This window comes from Macaca fascicularis, chromosome 13, assembly GCF_037993035.2.
Source record: "Macaca fascicularis isolate 582-1 chromosome 13, T2T-MFA8v1.1".
NCBI classification, from domain to species: domain Eukaryota; kingdom Metazoa; phylum Chordata; class Mammalia; order Primates; family Cercopithecidae; genus Macaca; species Macaca fascicularis.
In genome coordinates, this window is record NC_088387.1 from 86,482 (window position 1) to 109,502 (window position 23,021).

Here is a 23,021-nt window from a genome sequence, read left to right on the forward strand (position 1 = left end):
CAGACGTGGCGGGTGTGAGAGAAAGTGCACAGAGTGCCCAGCAGATGGCGTGTGGTCAGCGGAAGCCGTGAACACAGGCCGGGCTCGGGAGACACATTTGGAAATACACTTTAAGCAACATCAATGGATAATGCTGCGATTTGGTTTCCTCCCGTGGTCCAAAACATGTTCTAGAGATGCCGCTGCTTTGTGTGTACCTGAGACAAGGGTCTAAATGTATTAGGGCCTTGATGTAATCTGTAAGACAGGTACAAAATGCCTATTTCAACGAGGCACTGAACAAGAAAGCGTGCTCTATTCAGTGCAATGAGAATGCTTCATTGTCATAAGCAAAGTAAAATGCCTCCAAGGCGAGCTTGCCATGTGTTTAATGACCTTGGACACGAGCCTCCTAAACCTGCCAGAAAGTGCTTCCAGCGTGGCTTCATGCAGTGGTTTCATGCAGTGGCTTCAGTGGAGAATGTGCATAGGTGGCTGATACTGAGAGCTGCGCAGCACCCTCCTGACCTGACGCATGCCCATGTGTGGACCGTGAGCCGGGCAGCACCCTCCCGACCTGACGCATCCCCACGTGTGGGCCATGAGCCGGGCATCCTGACCTGACAGGTCCGCATGTGTGGACCATGAGCCGGGCAGCACCCTCTTGACCTGACGGGTCTCCTTGTGCCCATTGTGGGACCTCCGTCAGTCAAACAAGTGACACATGTCAAACTGAATGCAGGGAGGAGGGTCCAGGATTGCACGCAGGCTCCATGTCTCATCCTTCTGAGGCCTTCTGGGAAGCCAGGAGGGCAGTGGGGTCTTTTGCGTGTTTCCTCCTGGTGGCTATGAATTTGTACCAATGGCTTTTTGCAAAAGGGCCCGGAGGCGGAATCAGACCCTGTCTTAGAAAGGATGACGTCTTCACGGGCACCTCTTTCCGCCACTCTAGTGCTCCTGTGATTTTTCAATATGTGCACCCTGCAGACTTCAGCCTGTTGGTGTCTTGGGGGAATAGATACCAGGATTGTTCCAATGTGTGCAAACCTGAAACAGGAATTTCTCTGCGTTAAGTTGGTCACCAAAATGGGAGGTAAGGGGAGAGGGGAAGGAACTTCTTGGCCTCATCAGCCCTTTTCTTGAAACTCACAGTCAAACTTTGTCAAATTCTAGATGATGGTGCTTTAGTCGATGCATTTATGTATGTTATGTCTTGTTTTCTGAGTATGGTGCTTCGAGAATTTAAATATTAAGGTGAAATTGCCATGCACGGTTGAATTGGCACCATAATTTGACTCTCTGTAAAGCCTTTTGGTTTTCTGTTAGAGTGACTTACCATTTTTTGAGTTAACTGAAACAAACTCTGCTGTCAGCACGAAGGAACCACTGTCTAGTTAGGACATCCAATTAAATAGAATTCTCCTAAATAGAGCGTGCTCTTTTCATAAATTTTAAAAATTCATCTATTCATCAAACACATATTGAGTACTTATCACCCTGGTTGCTAGTCACTGTTCATATATATTTTTAAGGAATTACTTCCACCTAGCTCTGAAATAACATTGTATTTAGAATTTAGCCCAGAGGTGATTAAGCATGAACTTTTCTCAGCAGTCTTGTTTTCATTTTTACTTGATAACATGTTCTCAGACTCGGTGCCCAGCTGACGTTACTGTGCATTGCCCCAGGCACACACCTGGCCGGCGCTGTGTCTCTGGGGCTTTAGAGCAGGAAGGAAGGGCTGCCAGGTGTCTGGCCCTTCCATGTTTCCCTGGGGGAAGGATTAGGCCTTGGGCAGGAGTCTTGGCTTGTCTTACTGGATTAGCTGGTGTCATTCAGTCAGCTCTGCCTTGGTGTTAAGCTCTGGACTGACTCTGACCTCTGAGTGGCAGAGGAGAGGATGGCGTTTTAGAATCAGTCATGCAGACCGGGGCACCCAGCAGGTCTCGGATAAAAAGTGGTGGCAATTGATCACTTCCCTTTTTGGGAGAACTGTGTGGATTGACTCAGACCTCTTTCTTTTGATTTTATCTTGAGACTTTGCAGAAGCAAAAATGCCTTTAAAAAAAATTAAATGATGGGCTTTTGTAATGTTTGTGTCTCCCCAAGATTCACAAGTTGGAATCCTCACCCGCGAGGAGATAGTGCTAGGAGGGGGAGCTTTGGGCGGTGAGGAGGTCGTGAGGGTCTCATAAATGGGATTTGTGCCCTCAGAAAAGGGACTACAGAGAGCTCCCTCGCTCCTTCCATGGTGTGCGGACCCAGTGAGAAGCGCCGTCTATGAACCAGGAAGCCCTCACCAGGCAAACCTGTCAGGCCTTGACTATGGACTTCCCAGCCTGAGACTGAGACTGAGAGCTGTGAGAAATGAACTTGTGTCATTTGCCAGCCCCTGCCCAGCCTGTGGTGTGTTGTTAGAGCAGCCTGGGTGAACGAAGGCAGGTCGTGAATTTTCTGTCATGCTTTCTGGCTTCAGATACTTGCTAGGGAGATGTCACCATCTTACCCAGGTGGAAGTGTCTGGAATCAGACGTTCCGTTATGATTTGACCTTGTTCTTGCCCCACGCCTGTGCCGTTCGCACCTCCAGGTGTCTCGGCTGCCCGCGGCCCCTCCAGACGTTTCTGATTCGGGGTGTGGTGCTGGTCGCGGCCGTGCCGTCAGTGACCAGGAGTAGGAGCTCGCGCCCCTCGTGAAGCAGCAGCCTCACCCGGAAGCTGCCGAGAAGCATTTGACAGAAGGTGATCGCGCCTCGAGACTGAAACTTCCTGTTTACAGGGAATGGAGGTGCATAGTAGGGAATTTCATGATGGCCCTAGAAACAGATGCCTCTGGGGTAGGGGATATTCTGCAGGACAATGCAATGATCTTCTCGAAAAGTGAAGATCACAGATAAAAGGGGTGCGAGGCTGTCCCTGACTAAGACGGGGAAGGAGAGTCACTCAGCACAGTGTGTGGCCCGGATAGAAAAGACGTTTTCGGAACGATTGTGCTACCTGAACATAACCTGGACAACGATGCTCTGAAATCATTCTTGTCTGCTGATGATGGTACTGCGGCTGCAGAGGGGCCTTTATTCCTAGGGAACGTGTGCCTGAGGACTCGGTGAGGCAGCAGGAGCCTCTCACCTTCAAGTGGCTCCAGAGAAGAAACAAATCTGTCTCTCTGTCTGATCTACAGAGAGAGTGAGAAAGCAAATCTAACGAAATGTTAGCAGTTGTTGGAGCTCCACGTGGAGAAAACTTGACCACTCGTTGTACTGTTCTTCCACTTTTTAAATATGTTTGAACATTTTCATAATGAAAATGTGGGAAAGTAAAAATAAATCTGGAAATTAGAACGGAAGTGAGCCCAGCCAAGTGCTCTTGGGTTCAGCCGGGAAGAGCCAACGGTCCGTTGGTGTTCTCTCGACTCGTCGTGGGGATTTCCTCCTCCTGGGTTCACCACCTAGTTTTCCTTGTGGTAGTTATTTTATACATAGCTATGAGCATAGGTGATACTGAAAACACACGTTTAGTGTGGTTTGTCATTAAGAATTTGGAGAACTGGCTAAATAAACCACTTGTACAGAGTTGAGATGAGCACTACCTGCCTCAGCGTCTGTGGTAACAGCTTCATTTGGGTGCAGAGCTTGGCAGAGGTTTGAGTGACTCTGTCTCGATGGTCCTCTGTCAGAGGACAAGGTTAAGCATCACCACCGAGGGCCCTGTTGAGCCTCTGGGCTGGAAGTAACCTCCCCCTGGCTGGTGAGGCAGCCTCTGAGGGCCTTTCCTGACAAAGCCCTTCACTGAGCTGCAGTTTGGCCATCTCTGCCCTCACCTCCCCGACTGCAGGGCCTCGAGGTCTCACCACCTCCAGCCTGAGCACCCAGTGCCCAGGGGCAATTTCCCACCTTCCCTGGGGGCTCAGGATTCTGGCTCCCGGGGCAGTGCCCGCAGCTGGGCCCCTCCTCCTGGGCTGGGGGTAAGGCTGGCCACGGCCTCCTGCTATGTCCCACTGGCCACTTCACCGCAGCTGCAGCCCTCACTGGGTGGCCCCTCCTGCTTCTGTTGGATGAGGAGATGCAGGCCTTCACCGAGGCTTCCTGGCCTCGCCCCTGCTGGCCCCAAGGCTGTGCCGCTTCCCCCTTCCCAGCCCCTGGTCTCTGTACAGTGTCTGTCCAGGATGTCTGTCCATCTGTCCTTGACATTCTGTCCAGAAGCAGCCACTGTCATCTTAGTTTGTGAGGGGCGAGCAGAGCCCAGGTGCGGTCGATGTGGAGATGCTCATGCACTTCAGTGTGCAGGGAAGTGAGTTCCTTCATATCTACAGCCTCTGCACAGCCAGCTGGGAGCTCACCCCATTCACAGGTGGATGTGCCTTGTTTTTTGGCCCAATCACCTGCATTAACTCAGAAGAATCACAGTTCCCTGCTTTTCTGTCTTTCGTGACCGTCCACCTCCCTCCTCTGCCTGGGGCTGAATGGTGGGGTCTGTCATGGGTTCGTGGGACCCTCTGTTCTTGTGCGGCCACCAGGAACTGTTATCCGGGCTGATTCCACAGGAGGAGTTTGGGGTGAGCTCCTGAGCGAGAGTTGGGAAGACTGACGTCTGTGTAAACCTTGCTTGTTCATGGTTATTCCTCTCAGTCTTCTTAAATTGTGAAAAATTGAGGACCATTTTGAAATATGGATTTAGGTATGGATTGGTGAGGAGAGAACGTTGATCTAATTGGGTTTACGTTTTGTGTGATAATTTTACACTATCCTTGGGAAAAACTGAAGATGTTGACAGGGTCATGAGAATCGTTTCTTTCTTTCTTTCTTTCTTTCTTTTCTTTTCTTTTTTCTTTTTTTTTTTTTTTTGAGATGGAGTCTCACTCTTGTTGCCCAGGCTGGAGTGCAATGGTGCAATCTCGGCTCACTGCAAACTCTGCCTCCTGGGTTCAAACAATTCTCCTGCCTCAGTCCCCCAGTAGCTGAGATTATAGGCGCTCACCACCACGTCCAGCTAATTTTTTGTATTTTTGGCAGAGATGGGGTTTTGCTCTTAAGGGCATTGTTCATTAAGTATTAATTGGTGGCCTGCCGTTGAAGTAATGTTAGTGTAGTGCTGACATCATCAGCCATGGCAGAAACTTACTTGGCATCCCTGGAAAAGAGGGCAGGGAAGCATAGTGCCCTGACACCACCTCATTCTCCAGTGCTACTTCCAACTCTGAGCTGATGGTCATTATGAGTGGATCTGCCCTGGACAATTAGTTTAGTGCAGCTGCCTTGGACAGTCAGGTTAAAAGTAACAAACCGTCACAAAACTCAGCTAATAAAATGTGAGGAGAGACATGGGACACCAGGAAGGGGTGAGGCCTGTCTCCCTGTGTGCCATCTGTGTGGAGCCTCAGTACCTAGGGGACAGCGTTTACACAGAGCCCCAGGTTTTTATTAGCATTTCCCTGAATAAAATGTCACTTGTGAGCTGCGGACTGGGAGGCTTTTTCTGATTATTAGGTTTCGTAATGTGGGATCATCAGTAGGCAAGGTGGGCCTGAGGGCCATAGGATCTGGAGACTGTCCAGGGCTGCTTTCTGGGGATGACAGGCTTGTCCCTTCAGCAGTCAAGACACCAAAGAGAGTCTTTCTGAGAATAAAAGAGAGAAGCTTTTAAGGAAAAAGGCAGTTTCTCTCTCTGTTTGGGAGTTGAGTGCATTTTCCTACATTTACTCGGAGATGTTCCTTGGTTCCCACCATGTGCCATCGCCCCGCTATGGGGTAGGGTCACCCCACCGCGTACCTAACCCAGGAAAACTCCTCTGCAGTTATTTCAGAGGCTGTGTGCATTTCTCTTGCCTCAACGGGTAGAGTGAGTTTTTCTTCCTACTGTTTTTAGTCAGTTTTCTTAATCTAGCCTGTTACTGGGATAAGTTCCAGAGACGAGCAGTTTTAAAAACAATCTTTGTACGTTGCGTAGAGAGCAGTCCACCTGTAACCAGTTTGTTCCTGGAGGTACCGCAGTGGCCTTGGTTACGCGAGGGCCCCGTGGCTCAGGATGGGCCGAGGAAGGAGTGCGTGAGCAGTGGGCACTGGCCGGAGGCAGGGGAGGCGTGGCCACCTGTGGCTCGAACTCCCCCCATCCACTCTACCGCACCGCTGGGACGTGAACATTCTCGCCCTGGACGTTTTGTCTGAATGTTCAGTGCCCAGGCTCTTGGGTACACAGGCGGCCCCGGGTTTTATTTCAAAAGGGTGTCGCGAACAGTGAAGTAACCCACGTGCCTAAGCTTTGATTGACATGAAGGAATGTAGAGGCTGCTGAAATCCTGGTCATTTTAGAACAAAGTATTTTATTAACAGTTTTCTAAAAGAAAGAAATCATTAAAAAATTGATCCCTGTTGAGGTAGAAGGATCTCGTCCTCATGCTCCTCAGTTCCTTCCAGAATCAGCTTCCAGTTCAGCTGCAGAACAGGTTCTGGTGGTGGCTGGAGCAGCCCAGGCACGTGCCGTCGGGTCTAAGTTCACACTGGTGCCCGTGTGGTCTCCAGTTACGGTGCGGGCCGTGGGGTCTGAGTTCACACCATTGCCCATGTGGTCTCCAGTTACGGTGCTGGCCATGGAGTCTGAGTTCACACTGGTGCCTGCGTGGTCTTCAGTTACAGTGCTGGCCATTTGTGCCTTTCTGGGAAGTTAGAAGGAGGATCATTTCATCACGTCTCTGTCCTCCCACACCTGATCTATGCTGGGCCACCGTGAATTCTTCCTTTTAACTGTTTCTCTCATCACGGGCAACACTGGTGTTCTGTGGTCAATGTTTGCCATTTCTGAAAACGGATTCTGTGTTTCTTTATATAATCACCTGGTCTCTTTTACGAATTTCGCTTTTCTTTAAGAAAATCATCGTGCTTTTATCTCTTCAATCTCAACTCTGTTCCCTGACACAGGCTCTTACCAGCTCGAAAATTAAAAGTAATCTTTGATTATACTTAATACTTTCTAAAGTTTTCAAAAGTTTATCAGCATGTGGGTTACTGAACATTGACTGTTTATTTAATGGAAAATTAGATTCTAAGTAGAGTATTAGAGTGAAAATGATCTTTTGATTTTATTAAAATATTCAGGTAAAAATATTAAAATGCCTTCGCCAAACTTCATGCCTGTGTAGCGTGAAAACATTAAGCTGCTCTCTGCTCCCGGGAATGCATGAGTAGAGTATGTGTTTGAAAGCGTCATTCCAGTCTTAAGTTTTAGGTATTCTTAAAGGGGTTGGCTGGAGAAGTGACATTTAGCATTGAGTGAACGTTTGACAAAGATTTGTCTCGATATAAAAATAGTTAAAAACAATCTTTAGTGTTTCCTTTCAGGGTTCACCCATTAAAGAATGGTCTTGTAAAAAACTCATCGAGAGTGTCGGCGCCCAGAGGTGCTACCTTGCCCACAGTTGTGTCATCTGCTGTCACCAGGCGACACGCCCAGCGTTTAGCTGCACGTCAGATGTGGCCACGGGGCCACAGGACATCCCTGCGGACGGATGTTCTTATGCAGATTAATGAGGATGGAGACCGCTGCAGAACTGTAAGCCCCCCAGGGGCTGACGGAAGCCTGGGAATACCCGAGACACCAGAGTCGCTGCTGCCCTGGGTGGAAGGAAACCTGCCCTGGAAGATGGGAAATGCAATAAGGAGAAAGTACCAGGGTACATGATGCTGTGAAAACGGAGATGTTTTAATTAAATTAACAATTAAAATCATTTTAATTATGTGAATTATTTGAATTCATGTTAGTTCTTTTTAGGAAATTAATACTTAAAGCAAGTTTGTTTTCTGAATTGTTTGATTTAATTGAGTCAGCACAAGAGTTAGCATTGATATCTGACCCTCTTCCAGGGTTGGGGCAGAGGAGATGGGGGCAGAGGAGACGGTCCTCCCACCCGCTTTCCCCTGGAGCTCAGCCAGAAATTCCCATTGAGGAGCCCTCAGCTCCCCGAGAGCCAGGAGCTCTTGCGGAGAAGCCGCTGTCGGCATGCCACCCGCTTTGATGGCCCTGCGCTGCCATCCCTGCGCTCCAAGGGCCGGAACCTGCCACTGCCTGTGCCAGACGGGTCTCAGGGAGGTGCCAGCCAGGGGGTATGCATGGCGAGGCCTGAGCATCGCTGTCGGGATTCCGTGGCTGCTGGTTTTATTCTCTCGCTGTTTGTCCCCCTAGCAAGACTCATGAGGTTCCTTGAGGACAAGACCCCCTCCTGCCACCTGGTCTGTTTCCTGAACATTCTCTGCACTAGTACAGCCCCGGGATGCAGCCCTCGGGAATCAGGGTGTCGGCCATAGTAGGGTGGGTCGCTCTGCAGGGCACCATGATGGATGTTAGCCGCTGTGCTTCACTTTGGGGACATGTTTAAGTACAAAAGTAATTTTAAAATTTCACCATTATTTCAAGACAGCTGAGAGCCTATTAGCACAGAATCCCTGGTCTGAATGAAATCAAATGGTTCTTATTAATTATTCATGATACCATGAATATGTAGCCTTATTTATTATAATTGCCAGTCTGTATAATTAACCTTTCATTTGGTTAAAGTACTTAACACTAAGTAGAGCTGTACTTTCAACTGTTTATAAAGCATATGGAAGAATGTTTAAATGTTTAATTAGAACCACTTTTTTTAGTTTCATAGAGAATTTTTTTTCTTGTCAACGAGGGTCTTTAATTATTTAAACCAAAAGAGAAAAACAGGCCAGAAAAGAAAAACAACTAGTAAAGCTCGGAACTGCGAAGGTGGCATCATTCCGTTAGTCTCGGATTTTGCTTCCTGGGTTTGTGACGTGGTCAGAGTCCTTGTCTTTGATTTCCTAACACAAGTTGTTAAAGTTGGAAGTGAGTGTGAAATTGAGTTAGTCTAGCTTTATTCTTTCACGGATGAGAAGTGAATTATCTTCAGCAAGGTGGGTGCAGGCGTGGTCCCCGGGGGTCACTGTGGTGAACAGGCCGCCCTTGTGGGGAGCCAAGTTCGTCATCACTGGGACAGAGCCCAGGACACTTCCCCAGCTGGCCAGCCTCTTCCTAGAACCTCACACATTGCAAAGGATGGAGTCCAGATCTATACCGTGAAGAAACGAGGGTGGTTACAGAAAGCACCACGATCTCAGCTGAGTGGCTCTGAGCACCCCAACGTTGGGGCACCTCAGCATCCTGTGTGGCTCAGGCTGTGCCCAGCAGGGAGGCCGGCCCGATCGAGCTGCGGTCTCCACCCTGAGAGTGAGGGCTCCTTCCCCCAGCGCGAGTTAAAGCATCATGTGTCCACCTGTGCAGTGGCTGGTCCCAGTGGCCCTGGAGGGCTGAAACCCTGGGTCCCGCCACTGGTCCGGGGCATCCGTTTCCCCTTCCTGCAGTTCCTGTGTCTGTGTGTCCAGGGGGCTCCGATCCCTGTCTTAGGACCATGGCTGAGGGGTCAAGTTCACCCGCTTTGGAGCTGGCCCGGATCTTGGTTCTGTGGATCCTCGCTGTGTGGCTCTGGAGCAGTTCTGTCCTCAGGAGATGGATCCTCACAGCCGCCTCTTGGGGCCATGAGGAGAATTAATAGGACAACCCCCGGGTAGCTGCTCAAAGCCCTGTGCGGGGCCAGCCCTGTGTCTCCACCAGTTCCTTCGCTCTGTGCTCCCCCCCACTGTGACATCGCCAGCCTTTATTTCCTTTTCCTTGGACCCAGGCAGTGAATGCTCTGCTGGTCTTGGCAGCCCCTTCTCTAGTCTGTCCTCAAATCACTTCCTGACGGACAGCCGTGACTAGCCATCGGCGTGACCAAAACCCCACAAAATAGAACCCAACTTTCCTATTAAGCTGTACAGAGCTGTCCCAGCCCCACTTTTCACAGGCTGGCCTCATTCGCCATGGGATCCGTGGTTCTCACCTGGGGCTGTGGGTGCCCCTGGCATCTGGTGGGGAGTGTCAGGGATGTCCCTCCAGGCCCAGTACAGTCCCCCAGCCGGTGGCCGGCAGACAGCAGCACCCAACCTGATGCCCCTGTGGCTTCTGGTTCCCCGAGGCTGGCTGTGCTTTGCTGCCTCTACATGCTCTCAGACGGGTGCCCTCTCTCCACCTTCACTGGTTAGCAGTGTTCCATCCATTAGAGCTCAAAGCACTGCCTCCCGGCAATGCAGCCCCTTCTCCTGGCCTGCCGTCTGCCTGTGCCACGTGGTCTGTACCGTGTCCTCACGGACCCATCAGAGCGAGGCTCCCAGGGATGGAGAGGTTCCTGCTTGTGTCTCTGTCCCACCTTCTCTGGACCTGGCACCGTGCCCTTTGCCAACAGAGGTCTTGGGTTGATTGTCAGCGAAGCAGACAATCTTTATGGCTCTAAATGACTGTGAAGATGCTTGATTGGGTTATTTTAAAAATAATTGTATATGTAAACATTTGAGTGTGACACAGGCGGATTTTTGGGCTAATGGTCTTGTTCTTCAGGGAGTAACCACAGGCCCATCCACAAGGACCATTTCCAGCTGATTTATGGAACGCTGTTCTACCTGGTTAATTTTCAACATTATCTCACCCTGAGAGGTAGGTCAGCATGTGACGAAGATCACTGGTTTGAATCCTAATCTGCTCCTTAGGAGCTGCACCTTCCATGCCTTCGTTTCTTCCTTGGTTAGGTAGGGAAGGTATGAGCTACCTCAGAGTTGTGAGTGAGGCCTGCATCGAGTGACTGCATTAAAGTGACAAGGACTGCACCCGGAGTGTTGATATTTAAAGACCTTTAAACATCGCGATGCCGCATTTTGGTACCCAGGTAAAACAGCAAAGTTATTTCAGATGCAGACACAGACCCTCGGTGAGGTGGGGGGCTGAGGCAGGAGATGGACCACCGACCCTGTAATGAGGGCGTGGTCTGTTCGAGGCTGAACGAAGTGCACATCATTGCATGTACCACGGAGGTCCCTCTCGTGAAGTCCTGGAAGGGTCCATGTGGCTAAGCCATGTGGTCTGTCCATGATGTCCGGCAGGAGCAGAGCTTTCGGGTGCAGCCTTGCTCTTGTGCGCACAGCCCTCAACGGTCTCAAAAGTCTGAGGCTTAAAGCAGGCTTGGAGTTTCCTTACACCTCCTGGACATCTAATTTGCCTGGCAAACATGTTTTTCTTGGGTATAAAGGTGAAGGAGTGGGTGATTCTGGTGAAAGTGTACTAATTACTGTACTTCTGGGTCAGTGGCGCTTGGTTGAAGACACTATCTGCCCTGGATGGACATCTCTGGGGTGGTGAGAACCGGTGGCTGGATGTCGCGGGGTTGCCAAGAAGATGCCAATTTTCTCCTTTTTCCTGAGTAACAACACCCTGCTTTGTTTAGGGAAGCAGCACACCCAGCTGAAAATCCAATTCTCTTGCACGGCGGAGCGGCTGGTGACACAGGTCCAGATGCTGGGATGCTGATGGGGTTCCTGGAGTGGGAGGTTTCAGGAGGCTTTCCCGACCCACAGCAGCCCTGGGCCCTTGTCCGGCCTTCTTGCCCGGGGCATGACACCTGGAGGGAAAGCAGCTTCGGGGGCCCGAGAGCCAGAAGGCAGAGTCCTGGCGTGTGAGGCAGGCCTGGGCCAGGCTCCTCGGAGGATGTCACAGACCTGCTGCCCATGCAGGGACCACCCACCTCTGACCCCCAAGCAGATTTTCCTCTGTAGCTGAGTGAAATCCTGGTACGGCGATTGAGGCAGTCAGAGGCACCTTTTGTGGAAGGAGGACAAAGCTGGAGAGAAAGAGGTTTTCCTAAAGGCACAAGGCGCTGATTCTGCGTTAGGGATAATTCCTAGGAGTGTGGTTGCTGGTGGGTGGAAAACTGTAGCCAGAGAATAAGTGGGAATGGCACTTGCTGGTATTTAACTGATTCATTCACGAATGGTCCGAACCGTTCCAGTGAAAAGAACATTTCGGACACAGAAGTTTTCATCCTGCCTGACAATCAGTGTGACTGTGGGCTGTTCCATCCTTCCTGGGCGACAGTGAGAGGGTCTCAGGCCCTTCCGGCCCTGTGCTGGCATTTCCCCAGGGTGTGTGCCCCATCCCGAATAGGCTGGAATGCCTCTGGGTGCAGCTGAGCCTCTTGAAAAGGGAAGAGACATGTGATGTGCTCTGGCTGAACAGGAAAATGAGGGAGGACAGGGAGAGGGGCCTGGAGGTGAGAAGGATGGTGAGCAACACTGGGGACAGAGGACGTAGGGTAACACCAGGGACAGGGGGACGGAGCGTAACGCCGGAGACAGGGGCATGGTGGGTAACGCCGGGGACAGGGGATGGAGGGTAACACCACTTCTCCAGGTGCCTTTAGGGGATGCTGCTGCCTCTAGCACCCCAGAGTGAAGTCAACAGGATTCTGTCCCGAGGAGCCCCAGAGCCTGGCAGCTGGGATTGTCGCAGTATGAACCACTGTTCACTAGCTCTGCACCCTGGGACAGGCTCCCTGGTGTTTCCACCCTGGTTTCCCATCTGGACAGTAGGACCCTGAGTGTCCCCGTCCCAGCTGCACCCAGAGCCCTGGACTCCAGCGTGTCGTCAGCACTCATTAGCGTTTCTTTTGTTGTGGTCCGTGGACGAAGTGGCTCTCTCTTTGTGTGTTCACAGCCCTCCTGCTCACTTTACCTTCTGGGAACACTTTTTACATAGCTTCGTATGTGGGGAGGACTCGAGTGATTAATCGAATGTTTCATTAGGTGCAGTTCTTCTGTTTCCCAGTTTTGACACAACATTTGGTGAAATTTCCAGGGACTCCTGTGGTCAGCCTCACGGTTTCACTCTGTCACTTTCTAATACAGTATTCTTTGGGAGTCTTTTCAATTAAGCGCCATCATTTAAAAATAAGTTTTATAATATGCAGTTTCAGGTTAATTCTTTACCTTTGTGTCTCAGGCAGTAGCTACCTACCTGTGAGTAGTCAGAAAGGTTCACGCAGTTTTCCAGGGCGGCCTTTGCATTTACTGGAACTATTAAGAGCTTGTTCCTGCTTCGGTGGCGATTGACACGCAGTACACGTGAGGTCATGCGTGGCTTAGCATCTTCTGCGGGCTTAGAGGTCACTTTCTGTTCTTCCCCAAGCCTGCTGCGCTGTGCCGAGTGTTCACTGAGGGTGACGGTCAAGCTGTCTGGCACAGGCCACCGAGGCCACAGGGCAGGCTCCACGTAGGGGAGCCTGCAGAATGGCAGAGCCTGGCTTCCTCGCCGCCCTTTACTGGGAGCAGAAAGCTCAAGCCTGTGATCAGAGCTGTGCTAGCCCAGAAAGCCTCCGAACAGGCTGAATTTAGGAATTGGCTCCTACCAACTGCCCACGTTTAGGATGTGTTTGAGTTTTTGTGATTTTTCCTGCACTGAAACTACTGGGCTGGCTCTGAGTCACCGTCATGGGACTTCATGTTGCCCCGACAGGAAACGGCGTGGGTGGAGGGCTGCACAGAGGCTTGCTGCCGTGATAATGAAGGGCTTGTTGCCTCTTGGGACAGCGAGTTCAAGCTCTTTGTGATTGTCAGCATAAAGAGTGACCCGCTGAGGACATGGCTGTAATTCAGGTTGGCATGGTTGATTGTCATCGTTGATATCAGGTACCTGCCTCTAAAATGACGGTACCCGTAGTGCGGCTCCAGGAGGGCAGCTCCTGCCAAACACACGTGCTCCTGGGCCCCTGCAGACAAGGTCGTGTTGCCAGCCAGGCCTGCAGCTGTGGGTGCAGAGGGGTCTACAGGGCACCGAGCGCCTCTCTCGATTGTTTGTGGGGCCCAGCCCTCCGTCCCTCCTGGTCCCCAGTGCGGCTCCTCCCAGGATTCTCCCAGCCCCGTGCACACCTCCGTCTTCACAGCTTCCGTAGTTTTCTCGTGGGTGCCCCAGGTGGGCGCCTGGGCAGGGTTCGTGTGTTAGTTGAGTTCTCTCTAGCCGTCCCTGGCTCGTAGCTCAGCAGGTCCCTTCAATGAGTCAGCCAGCTGTGTACCTGCATGTTCAGGATACTTGTCAGGGGCCTTCCTCAGAGCAAGACCGATGCTCACCTCATCCTTGGAACTTTGGAGCCCGCCCTGGAGAGACTACAGCCACGTCCAAAAGGGCCATCCGGGTCCCGCAGGCTGGTGGGAGTGACTTCTGAGCCACTCCAGACCACACTTTGTGTTCCTACACCCCACAAAGCCACTTAAAGTGCCATGTTCTGGTGCTGTGTGCCTCACCAGTGTGCCACACAAGCCTGCACGGGGATCTGAGCGGGCGCTGCCTTCCTCAGGCTATGCTTGAGTTTGGGGGCAACTGGAGCACTCGTGGCTGTGATTCTCGCCACTGTCTTGGCTTCCCTAGAGGGTCTCACCCGCAGCCTGAGAACCACATCGGCAGCCACCGAGGAGCCGCCAGGTGTGGCGTTAGTAGTCCCACTCAATCCTTCTCGACTTTGGTGAGAGAGTAGACAGCAAAACTTCAGCTGGGAGCCCCAGGCCTTCTCTGCTTGGGGCCCTGGGACTGACATAGCACAGATCCTGCCATCCGCGTGCTGGAGGCCCTGCCGTGCGGCTCCCTCCTCTGGTCAGGGGCTGCGCCCTTGGGCTGTGCAGCTCTGGGTTCTTGCACTCAGGGCCCCAGGGAGGGTCGTGGATGAAGAGAGAAGGAGAAGGGCTGCGGTTTGAGCCCATCCTCTGCCTCTTGTCCCTAAGTACATTTGCAAAGTTTTCCAGATGAAAACTCAGAAGGGATTTTTAATGACTGGAATCTGTGAATTCCATGGAAGCCAAGTCTGTCCACCTCTTTCAGCCAACTCATTTCTCCCCGTTGGGGCTGATTTTGGCAGCGTTCATAGGGGCATGGACGGAAGTGGTGAGGGCCAGCCGTCGGCCCTGTGTCCCTCCCCTCCTCCCCTCAGCGCCACAGCATTTCGGTGTCATCCCCTTCCCTGCACGCGTCCTCATGAAAACCAAGTGCGGCTGGAGGGAGATGCCTGCGCCCACTCCCGTGACCTTCCCGGCCAGCCTGGCTGCAGCGGCCCCTCGGCAGGCATCTTTCCGGTGCTGCCTCCGTGCCCCTCCCATCACCTGATGCTCGTGCTCCTGAATCTTCACGCGTGTTCTCCGTGCAGCCACCTCACGGGCTCCCTGGGAACGGAAACAGTGTCTCACGCCGGTCAGAATGCTCTTCTCTGTCCACTGAATAGTCCAACACAGAATCACTCCTCTGTGATTATTTATGCTTTGTTATGTAGAACTGAAATAAAGAAAAAGTGAATTTAGACATTACAGCCATCAGGTTGAAGCTCAGTAATTGCATTAGGGAATTAAATGGAAGCAATTGAGATTCTCGAGTTCTAATTCCACATCTTCGTATCCCCATCACCCCATACCCAGTGTCTAACAGAGCTCTTGGTCTAGGAGTTTCTTGATAAATGCTTACTGAATTGAACTGGACTGAGCTTAACATTCCCACCCAGAGTTAGAAGCCAGTCCCTGAACAAATTGCATTTAGAACATGAGTTTGACGTTACTGTGGTAAGGGGTATCCTACACGTCATAATTCCTAGTCAATATCGGGTATTTAGTCAAATAGACTCAGGTATAGAGAAGCATAGGCCCATCTGGCAAAAGGGCAAGGCACGATGCTTTAGGTCCAGGTCCCCAATATCAACTATGAAAATAAAACGTCAACTCCAATGACAGCCCTGTCCTCAGCTGGTCACTGTTTACGCTAACAATTATAAACAGCTTGAACTTGCTGTCCTGAGAGACAACACACCCTCCATTCTCTCTGCAGTGTAGCTGCCTTGGTGGATGGAACATGCCCCTCCTCCCTCCCTCCCCCTATCCTTCCCTCCCCCCTCCTCTCTCCCTCCCTCTCCCCTCCTCTCTCCCTCCTTCCCCCCTCCTTCTTCCTATCTTCTCTCACTTTTCTCCCCCCACCTTCTCTCCTGGACAAGGGGCAGAAGAGAGGAGACCTCCGGAATCTTCTGCTTCATCCAAGCTGCTTGGGGGCAGCATCAACAGCTGCAATTTGGCTGCCCCAGCAGGTGTCTCAGGGCAGCCTTTCTAATGGGAATCCTGGAATCATGTCTCTCCTTAATGTGTCCTAAAGGCTGGAGGACATGAAGTGAAACAATGCTCCATGCTCAGTCCTGTGACTTTGTGTAATTATTGGTCTTACTTTGAAATTAAACTAAATGATACCCAAGGTAGAGCATGAAAAAAAAGAAAAAACAGGCTATGGTGTTTGAAAAACAAACAAAACCGTTTGGTTTGTTGGTTTGTTCTTAGACCTTCACAGGCTCCTAGGTCACACGTTTCAGTTTCTCAGCAAGTGACATTCTCTGCAGAAGCTGTGTCAGTCTCTTGTTTGATGATGTCAGCCACAGCAGAAAGAAGCACTCCGTAGGCCCAGTGCTCAGCACCTTGGCGTGAGCTCCTGCCATCTTCTGTTCATGCTCATCACAGCTGTGTGCAGTGGGCATCCTCCTGATCCCTGTGGGAGGATGGAGGATGGAGGCGGAAGGGTGAGTGATGGCAGGATCACATGAGGGGTCTCTCCCGAGGTCGGGAGGGGAACCGGCCCAGGACCTTAGTGCCCATCGCATCCTTCTTCCTCCTCTTCTGCCTCTCTGTGACTGTTTGACTCAGGCTGCAGGGACAGACATGAGTATGTGCAGAGCCTGTGTGAACCCCGGGAATGTGTGCTCATATTGGCAGGGAGGGATGTGAGTGTGTACAGAGCGTGTGTGCACACCTTGGCGGTGTATGCCGGCGTTGGCAGGGACAGATGTGAGCGCGTATGGAATGTGTGTGCACACCTTGGGGATGTGTGCTGGCATTGGCAGGGACAGATGTGTACAGAGCGTGTGTGCACACCTCGGGGTGTGTGCTGTTGTTGGCATGGACAGACGTGAGCGTGTACAGAGCGTGTGTGCACACCTGGGGGTGTGTGCTGGTGTTGACAAGGACAGATGTGTTCAGAGCGTGTATGCACACGTGGGGGTGTGTGCTTATGTTGTTTTGTAACCGGCAAATACGTGGCCCGTTGCGTCGGGCGGCCCTACGCCCATGCTGAGCCCGTCAGTGGCCCTCGGGTTGGGGTCTCCATCTGCCCAGACAGCACTCGAGTGGCTTGAGGTTTCAGATTCTTCCTCTACGGATACTTGGGCCTCCTCAGGACCAAACATCAGAACCAGCCAACTGCAAACTACAAGAACGTTCAAATGCATCTTCAGTAGGAAAAACAAAAGCAATTGGAAAAATTTTCCAACGTGACCCGGTGGTTAAGCCTTTAGATACTCCAGCCAACAGATTGAGTCACTTTAAAATTCACACCAATTAAAATGGTTGTGAGAGTTGCAGAGCTTTACCGCTAAACCTTGAAATAATTGAAGCATTCTGCTCCACTTGCTTACAAACTAGAGTTGGGGATACCTTTCAGTCCAAAGTAGCAACCTTCTAAATCCAGCTTAAATGAGAGGCTCCCACTGACACAGGAAGAGACAGTGGCCCTTGATTATTCTCCTGTGTTCAGATACTGTGTCATTTTTTTTTTTTTTTTTTTAATATCCTGATCATCACTTCTGCTTTTCCAATTCAAACTAAAGGGAGTTTAGTTCTGTTTTGGAGAAGCTGTGGTTAGTGGTTTCTTTTCATGGTTTGCTTAATCTCTTAAGTCTGGTGCTTACATTACCCAAATAGACTTTTCTTTAGTACGACAGTGCCATAACCCAGGGCTTCTCCCTCCATATCTGCTCCCCAGGAGGCTCCCTAGGAATGGGCGCTGGAGATCCAGCCCCTCTCCATGTGCCGTTTTCTTTGAGTCCAAGGTAGGTTTGGCTCAGAGAAGAAAAGAGGCCTCCGGGTTAGGTGCCTCTGACTGCTTGCTTGTGAAATGTTTAATGATAAGGCGACTTCCAAACTAATTTACACATTGATAGTTGTAGCTTTAAGTATCACCGCAGTCATAAGAACAAGAAACACTCCCATAAAGTAGATAAGCAGAAAAAAGCCATAGAAGTTTAATAAAGCGCAAATAAAATGGTGTTGTAAGAATGTCCAGTGGGAAATGCTCTCAGTCCAGCCAGATCCAGCTGTGGCGTCAGTCCAGCTGTGGCGTCCTCCTGTAAAAACATTCAGCCACGTGTGGCCCTGATCGCAATCACTACTCTGAATTGTGATCCAGAATGTTGTTGGGGGCCGATGCCGGGACTGTTCCAGCAGTTGAGTCTGATTGGGCGTCACGGTGGTGATGTGCTTAGCGCGGCCAGCTGGGCTGAGTGGTGGCCACCTGTGCACTCGCCACGTGCAGCCGTTATTCTGGTGATGGGGTTGCATGCGGCGCGGCTGGTCCACCTGGGCTATTAAAGTACTGGGAACCCAACCGCGGGCGGTGCCTCCCGACATGGGAGCTGTCTTTTTTATCCAGGGCCCTGTGGCGCTGCAGACCCCTGCCGCCATTCTGAGCTCACAAGGAGGTACTGGAGGGCTCTGCTGGGGCATGGAGGTCCCTGAGCACGTGGTCACTTATTGCTTGTGGAGTGGTCCATGGCCTGTGAGTTTATTCTCGGGGTTTGTGTGGGCGAGGTTAAGCAGTTCACAGCTGGGCACTTACCCCTTACACAGGTGACACTAGTTAAAGTGGAATCTATATTAGCTCACACGGGAGTGTGTGAGGAGCTGGGAGGGTGGGGAGGCTTGGCCCTAGCACTGGATCCCGGGCTCCTGACATTTCTGCGTCTTCCAGTTGAGGGGCCGCCAGAGCCACTGTGGGTCCTGAAGACAGTGGGTGCCATATGGACCAGGGGATGCGGAAGCCTCTAGAGGCTGCGGGAGGCAAGGAGACGGTCGCTTCCCCAGAGCCAGCCTTGCCGACACTTCGACGTTAGCTGGTGGGACCTGTTTCGGAATCCAGCTTCCAGAAATGTGAGAAAATAAGTCAGTGTTTAGGGCGCTAAATTTGGGGTGATTTAGTGGAGAAATAGAAAACTAGCCCACAAATGTGCACGCATTGAAATGTGCTCTGTCCAGGTGTTCACAGTGGTGTGAGGGGGATGGCATCATGGTTCTGGGAACTGTGCAGTTTTACTGAAGGAAGGGGGCTCGCCACGCCTTTCCTCATATAACTGAAGGTATGTATGCCTGCCGCACTGCCCAGGAGACAGGGACTAGAATTCTGACTTTATTTCTTATGGGAACCAAGCCACAGTCAGAACACGGTGAGGGCCGAGACGACCTTCCTACAGCCTGAACTGGGAAGAGGAATCGCAAGTAGTTTGTGTTTTTCTACACAGACCTGTCTTTTTCAGGTTTTGTTAAGTTTTGGAAAAAGGGAGAAGCCAGGCACACCTCGGCGAGGGACAGTGTTTCTGGAGGTGGTGCGGCTTCAGCCTGAACGTGGCCGTGTGGTTGGGAGGCTCAGAAACTGCCCTCCAAGGGCACTCATCTATTCCTTATTGCAGTAATACCTCGTTTACAGAAATCCACAGAAATTACAGTGTGGGAGGCTTCTGGTCTGGATGGGTTTGGACCGAGGTCACGGGGTGTTTTCCCAAGTGCTAATCCTGATCTGGCAGAGGCTCTGTTCCCAAATAATTATTCCACAGTTTCAGAGCCTATATCTGAGTGATAGTCTTTTAACTTTGTTGCATAAAAGGAAACAAAGTATGTCTTGAGGGTCCAAAAATCCATGTGGTAATCATGGCTGTAAACTCATACCTGGGGCTTTGGGAAGGAGAGAAAACCACCGTCACCTGGCGTGGACGCTGCGTGGTATTTTTAGCGTGGTGGCCTGCTCGTGCCTTGAACTCTATCTGCAGTGTGAGCAACAGCTGTGCATTTGAGAAATGTGGACAGGTCAGCTTGCTCCTCCAGGGGTCTGCAGGCATCCGGGTGAGGGGCCTGGGATGAGGCCACATCAGTGGGAAGGACCTTGGTTGTGTCAGCAGATATGTCTGTCTCTACAGGCCCGCAAGCCAGCCAGAACCCAGTTTTCCTTTGGTCATCTAATGCCAGAAAAAACCTGTTTCTTAGAGATTCTCATAATTTATATTAATGAACCATTTGACCGTACATAAAATGTTATAAATGCATGAGGCTTTACAACTTGGCAGATGTGTAACTCACATGTCGTTGTACCAAACTGTTGAAGATATTTGTTTCACTTGAAGGTTGTTAGCATTTTATGTGCAAAGCAAATGCCAGTAGCATTTTGAAGGAGTATTTTGGAATTTTAAACACAGTGGGATAGTGCTGGGTCTCTGGGATACTGGTGAGGTGGACGTGACCTCAAGCTCTTGTAGCTTGCAAGCAGGATTGCTAAATTGTCACAACTGCAGTGCTGGAAAGTCAAAGTGGATTTCTGTAAATGAGGTATTAGTGCAATAAGGAACAGGTGAGTGCCCGTGGAGGGCAGTTTCTGAGCCTCCCAGACACCCCAGGAGGAAGCGGGGGACGGGGGCAGTTACCCACCAGAACCTGGACGGTGAAGCTGGGTTTGCTGGTGGCCCTGCTTGGCAGGTCATTACATGCAATAAGAAACAGGTGAGTGCCCTTGAGAGCGGTTTCTCGGCCCCCTTCAGAACCGCAAGTGGAAGACGCTCCAAGGTGGGGGGTGGGGGTTCGGTTAATCCACAGGGGCCTGGATGGTGGAGCTGGGTTTGCTGGTGGTCCTGCGTGGCAGGTCATTACATGCACTAAGGAACAGGTGACTGCCCTTGAGGGCGGTTTCTCGGCCTGCTTCGGAACTGCAAGTGGAAGACGCCCCAAAGTGAGGGGGGGCTGGTGGTCGGTTATCCAGTGGGGCCGGATTTGCTGGTGGCCGCTGCGTGGCAGGTCACGGCGTGGAGCGATGGGAGGGGAGTGGAGTGGGAATAGAGGATGCACCCTCCACAGCTACTGCTGGGAGTTGGCTCTGGTAGCAGAAGGGGCATAGATAGAGGGATTCCCATCAGGGGCAACACGACTGGGGTCCCACGTGTGGTGGATGCCGAGGTGTGGCTATATGTAATCTCAGTCTGCACAGCCGTCCTGGTGAGTGGGTTCAGTTAGCTTCCCATCTCACATTTGAGAAATCTCGGGGGCTCACATCACAGCTAGGTGGGTTGGAACTAATGTCTCAGGCAGGACGTTGGCCCCAGAGCCCAGATCTTACCCGCCCCCTCTCTTTTCAGTCCACCAAGCTTGTAGAGAGGGTTGTGTGGTGGTGGGTGGCGGCTGAGAAACCAACACAGTAGAAGGCGGGGAGGAACTAAACCAGGCAGGAGACACAGGCAGTGCTTGGGAGGTCTGCACGGGGTGTGGGTGTGGGAGACAGCTCTGGGCCAGTGAACCCCGTTCTGTGCTCCTGGCTTGCCCAACCTTGGCCCTCAGCCACATGCTGCGTGCTTTAGGTGAAATCTCAGTCGCTCGTGTGGTGCGGGCATCTTTTCTCCCTGGCTTTGCCTCTCTTTAAATCACGGAGTCTCAGTGGGGATGGCGGGGCGGATGGTGGTCCATGGAATTTGCCCTCCACCTCCCCATCCTTGTCCTGTCCTGTCTGGCCTGTTACCTGAATCTGTGTCTCTTCAGAGCCTGCAAATGAGTGGAGGCCACGACAGCCTCTCGCTGACCGACCTCTCAAACTTTTATTCATCAGAATAGTGTTAAATGCCGATTCCTAGGCACCCCCATCGGACTCTACGCCTGCCTAGCATGGGTACTTTGGGGGAAGGTACAGAGGATTGCTGGGCTGTTCCAGGGGGGAATTTGCATTGTTGAATGTCTATTGTGTTCCTTCCAGCACTCTACTTTCCACGCACACGTGGCATTAAACCTGGAAGACCTCTGGGTGCTGTGCTGGTGAGGAAGCCCCGGCTGGACGAGGGGCTGCTGGGGCTCGGACTTGATTCCTGGGCTGGGGGCTGCGGGCTTATTCTCTTCAGTGGGTCTGCTGATGGGATGCCCTGAGAAGTCCTGCTGTGCACTCAGGGGAAGGTGCAGAGACAGGCTCAGAAAAGACAGACCATGGATTTAAAAATTCCTACTGGAAAATCTTTTATGAGCAAAGTAATTTGCATCTAACTGAAGACAATCATTGCTTGAATAATTGGTTTGTTTACAAAGTTGGTCCTATGAACAGATTAAAGTTTTCCTTCATGCCTTATCTACAATGTGAATAGGAGCTATTACCGCAACTTAAATTAGCTTTAAATTTCGTATCAGATTGCAGTCCAGATTACAAACGGCTGCTTGATAATCTAATTGATAAAACGGAGGAATTTAGTGCTTGGAACTCGGAGTGAAGGGAACAGAATTGCTTTGGTTTCTCAAAAGGGTGTTGACTGAGTGGTGACCTGGGGTGAAGAGAAGTGGCTAGAGTCATTACACTCGAGGAGATGATCTGCCCCCGCCTTTCTCAGCTGTCTTCTGGACAAAACAAAGGGTGATAAATGGAAAAAATTCAGCACTGAGTTCGTCTATGCCCTGAGCTTCTCATACAGTCATTAATGGGCTGTATCTGTGAAGCCTCCATACAGGCACAAAGGAATTAGGCTAGAGTAAGGCGGCCGGCGACCTCTGGCGTCTGGACCGCGTGTCACTTCCTAAAGCCCTTTTGGGTGAAATGACAGTGGCAATGTCGTTGTTCGGAGGAGTGTAATCTCACGTATGAGATGCAGATTTTAAATGATGCAGATTTTAAACACCAAAGTCAGGAAGCTTGGTGGGAGTGGCTGTCTTCCAAGTGGTTTTCTGTGCTGCCATGGATGAGGCGTGGATGTGTCATCTGTTGGTGAGATCCACTGGTGAAGGGGCTAAGGAAACCATGGAGGTCAGGGGTGTGAAGCTGCATCTCTTCTGGCATCCCAAGGAAATACATCTTGTAAAACTTGTGAATTTGACCCTGACCCTAACCCCAACCCTGAGTGTTGAAGTCTGGTGCAGTGTCTTGAGCCCTCTTCTGCATTGAGGGTGAGTGACTGTAAATGACCGATTCCTCAGTGGTGAAAGTTCAAATGTAGCTTCCCTGAGGAAGCCAGACCTCGGTCACCCGTATCTCCATTGTAAACACTGCGGCCCCTACGCGGGTGGCTGCAAGTTTCCAGGCCTTCCTTGGAGAAGCAGCCGTGAGGTGCTTG

General features: G+C 51.3%; 1 protein-coding gene and 1 long non-coding RNA gene across 2 annotated transcripts in view; both read left to right on the top strand.

The window, feature by feature from the left end:
• LOC135966929 (uncharacterized) overlaps window positions 1–7,708 on the top strand; it is a 42,936-nt gene extending 35,228 nt beyond the window's left edge. Inside the window, exon 5 of the mRNA XM_074012523.1 lies at window positions 7,299–7,708. Coding sequence (XP_073868624.1) covers window positions 7,299–7,651 — 353 coding nt within the window. The 3' untranslated portion in view covers window positions 7,652–7,708. The remainder of the gene's footprint in view (window positions 1–7,298) is intronic.
• Window positions 7,709–18,587: 10,879 nt separating this feature from the next.
• The window catches only part of LOC141408287 (uncharacterized), a 34,420-nt gene continuing 29,986 nt past the window's right edge, over window positions 18,588–23,021 (top strand). The window contains exon 1 of the long non-coding RNA XR_012421830.1: window positions 18,588–18,831. This is a non-coding gene — a long non-coding RNA (uncharacterized lncRNA). The remainder of the gene's footprint in view (window positions 18,832–23,021) is intronic.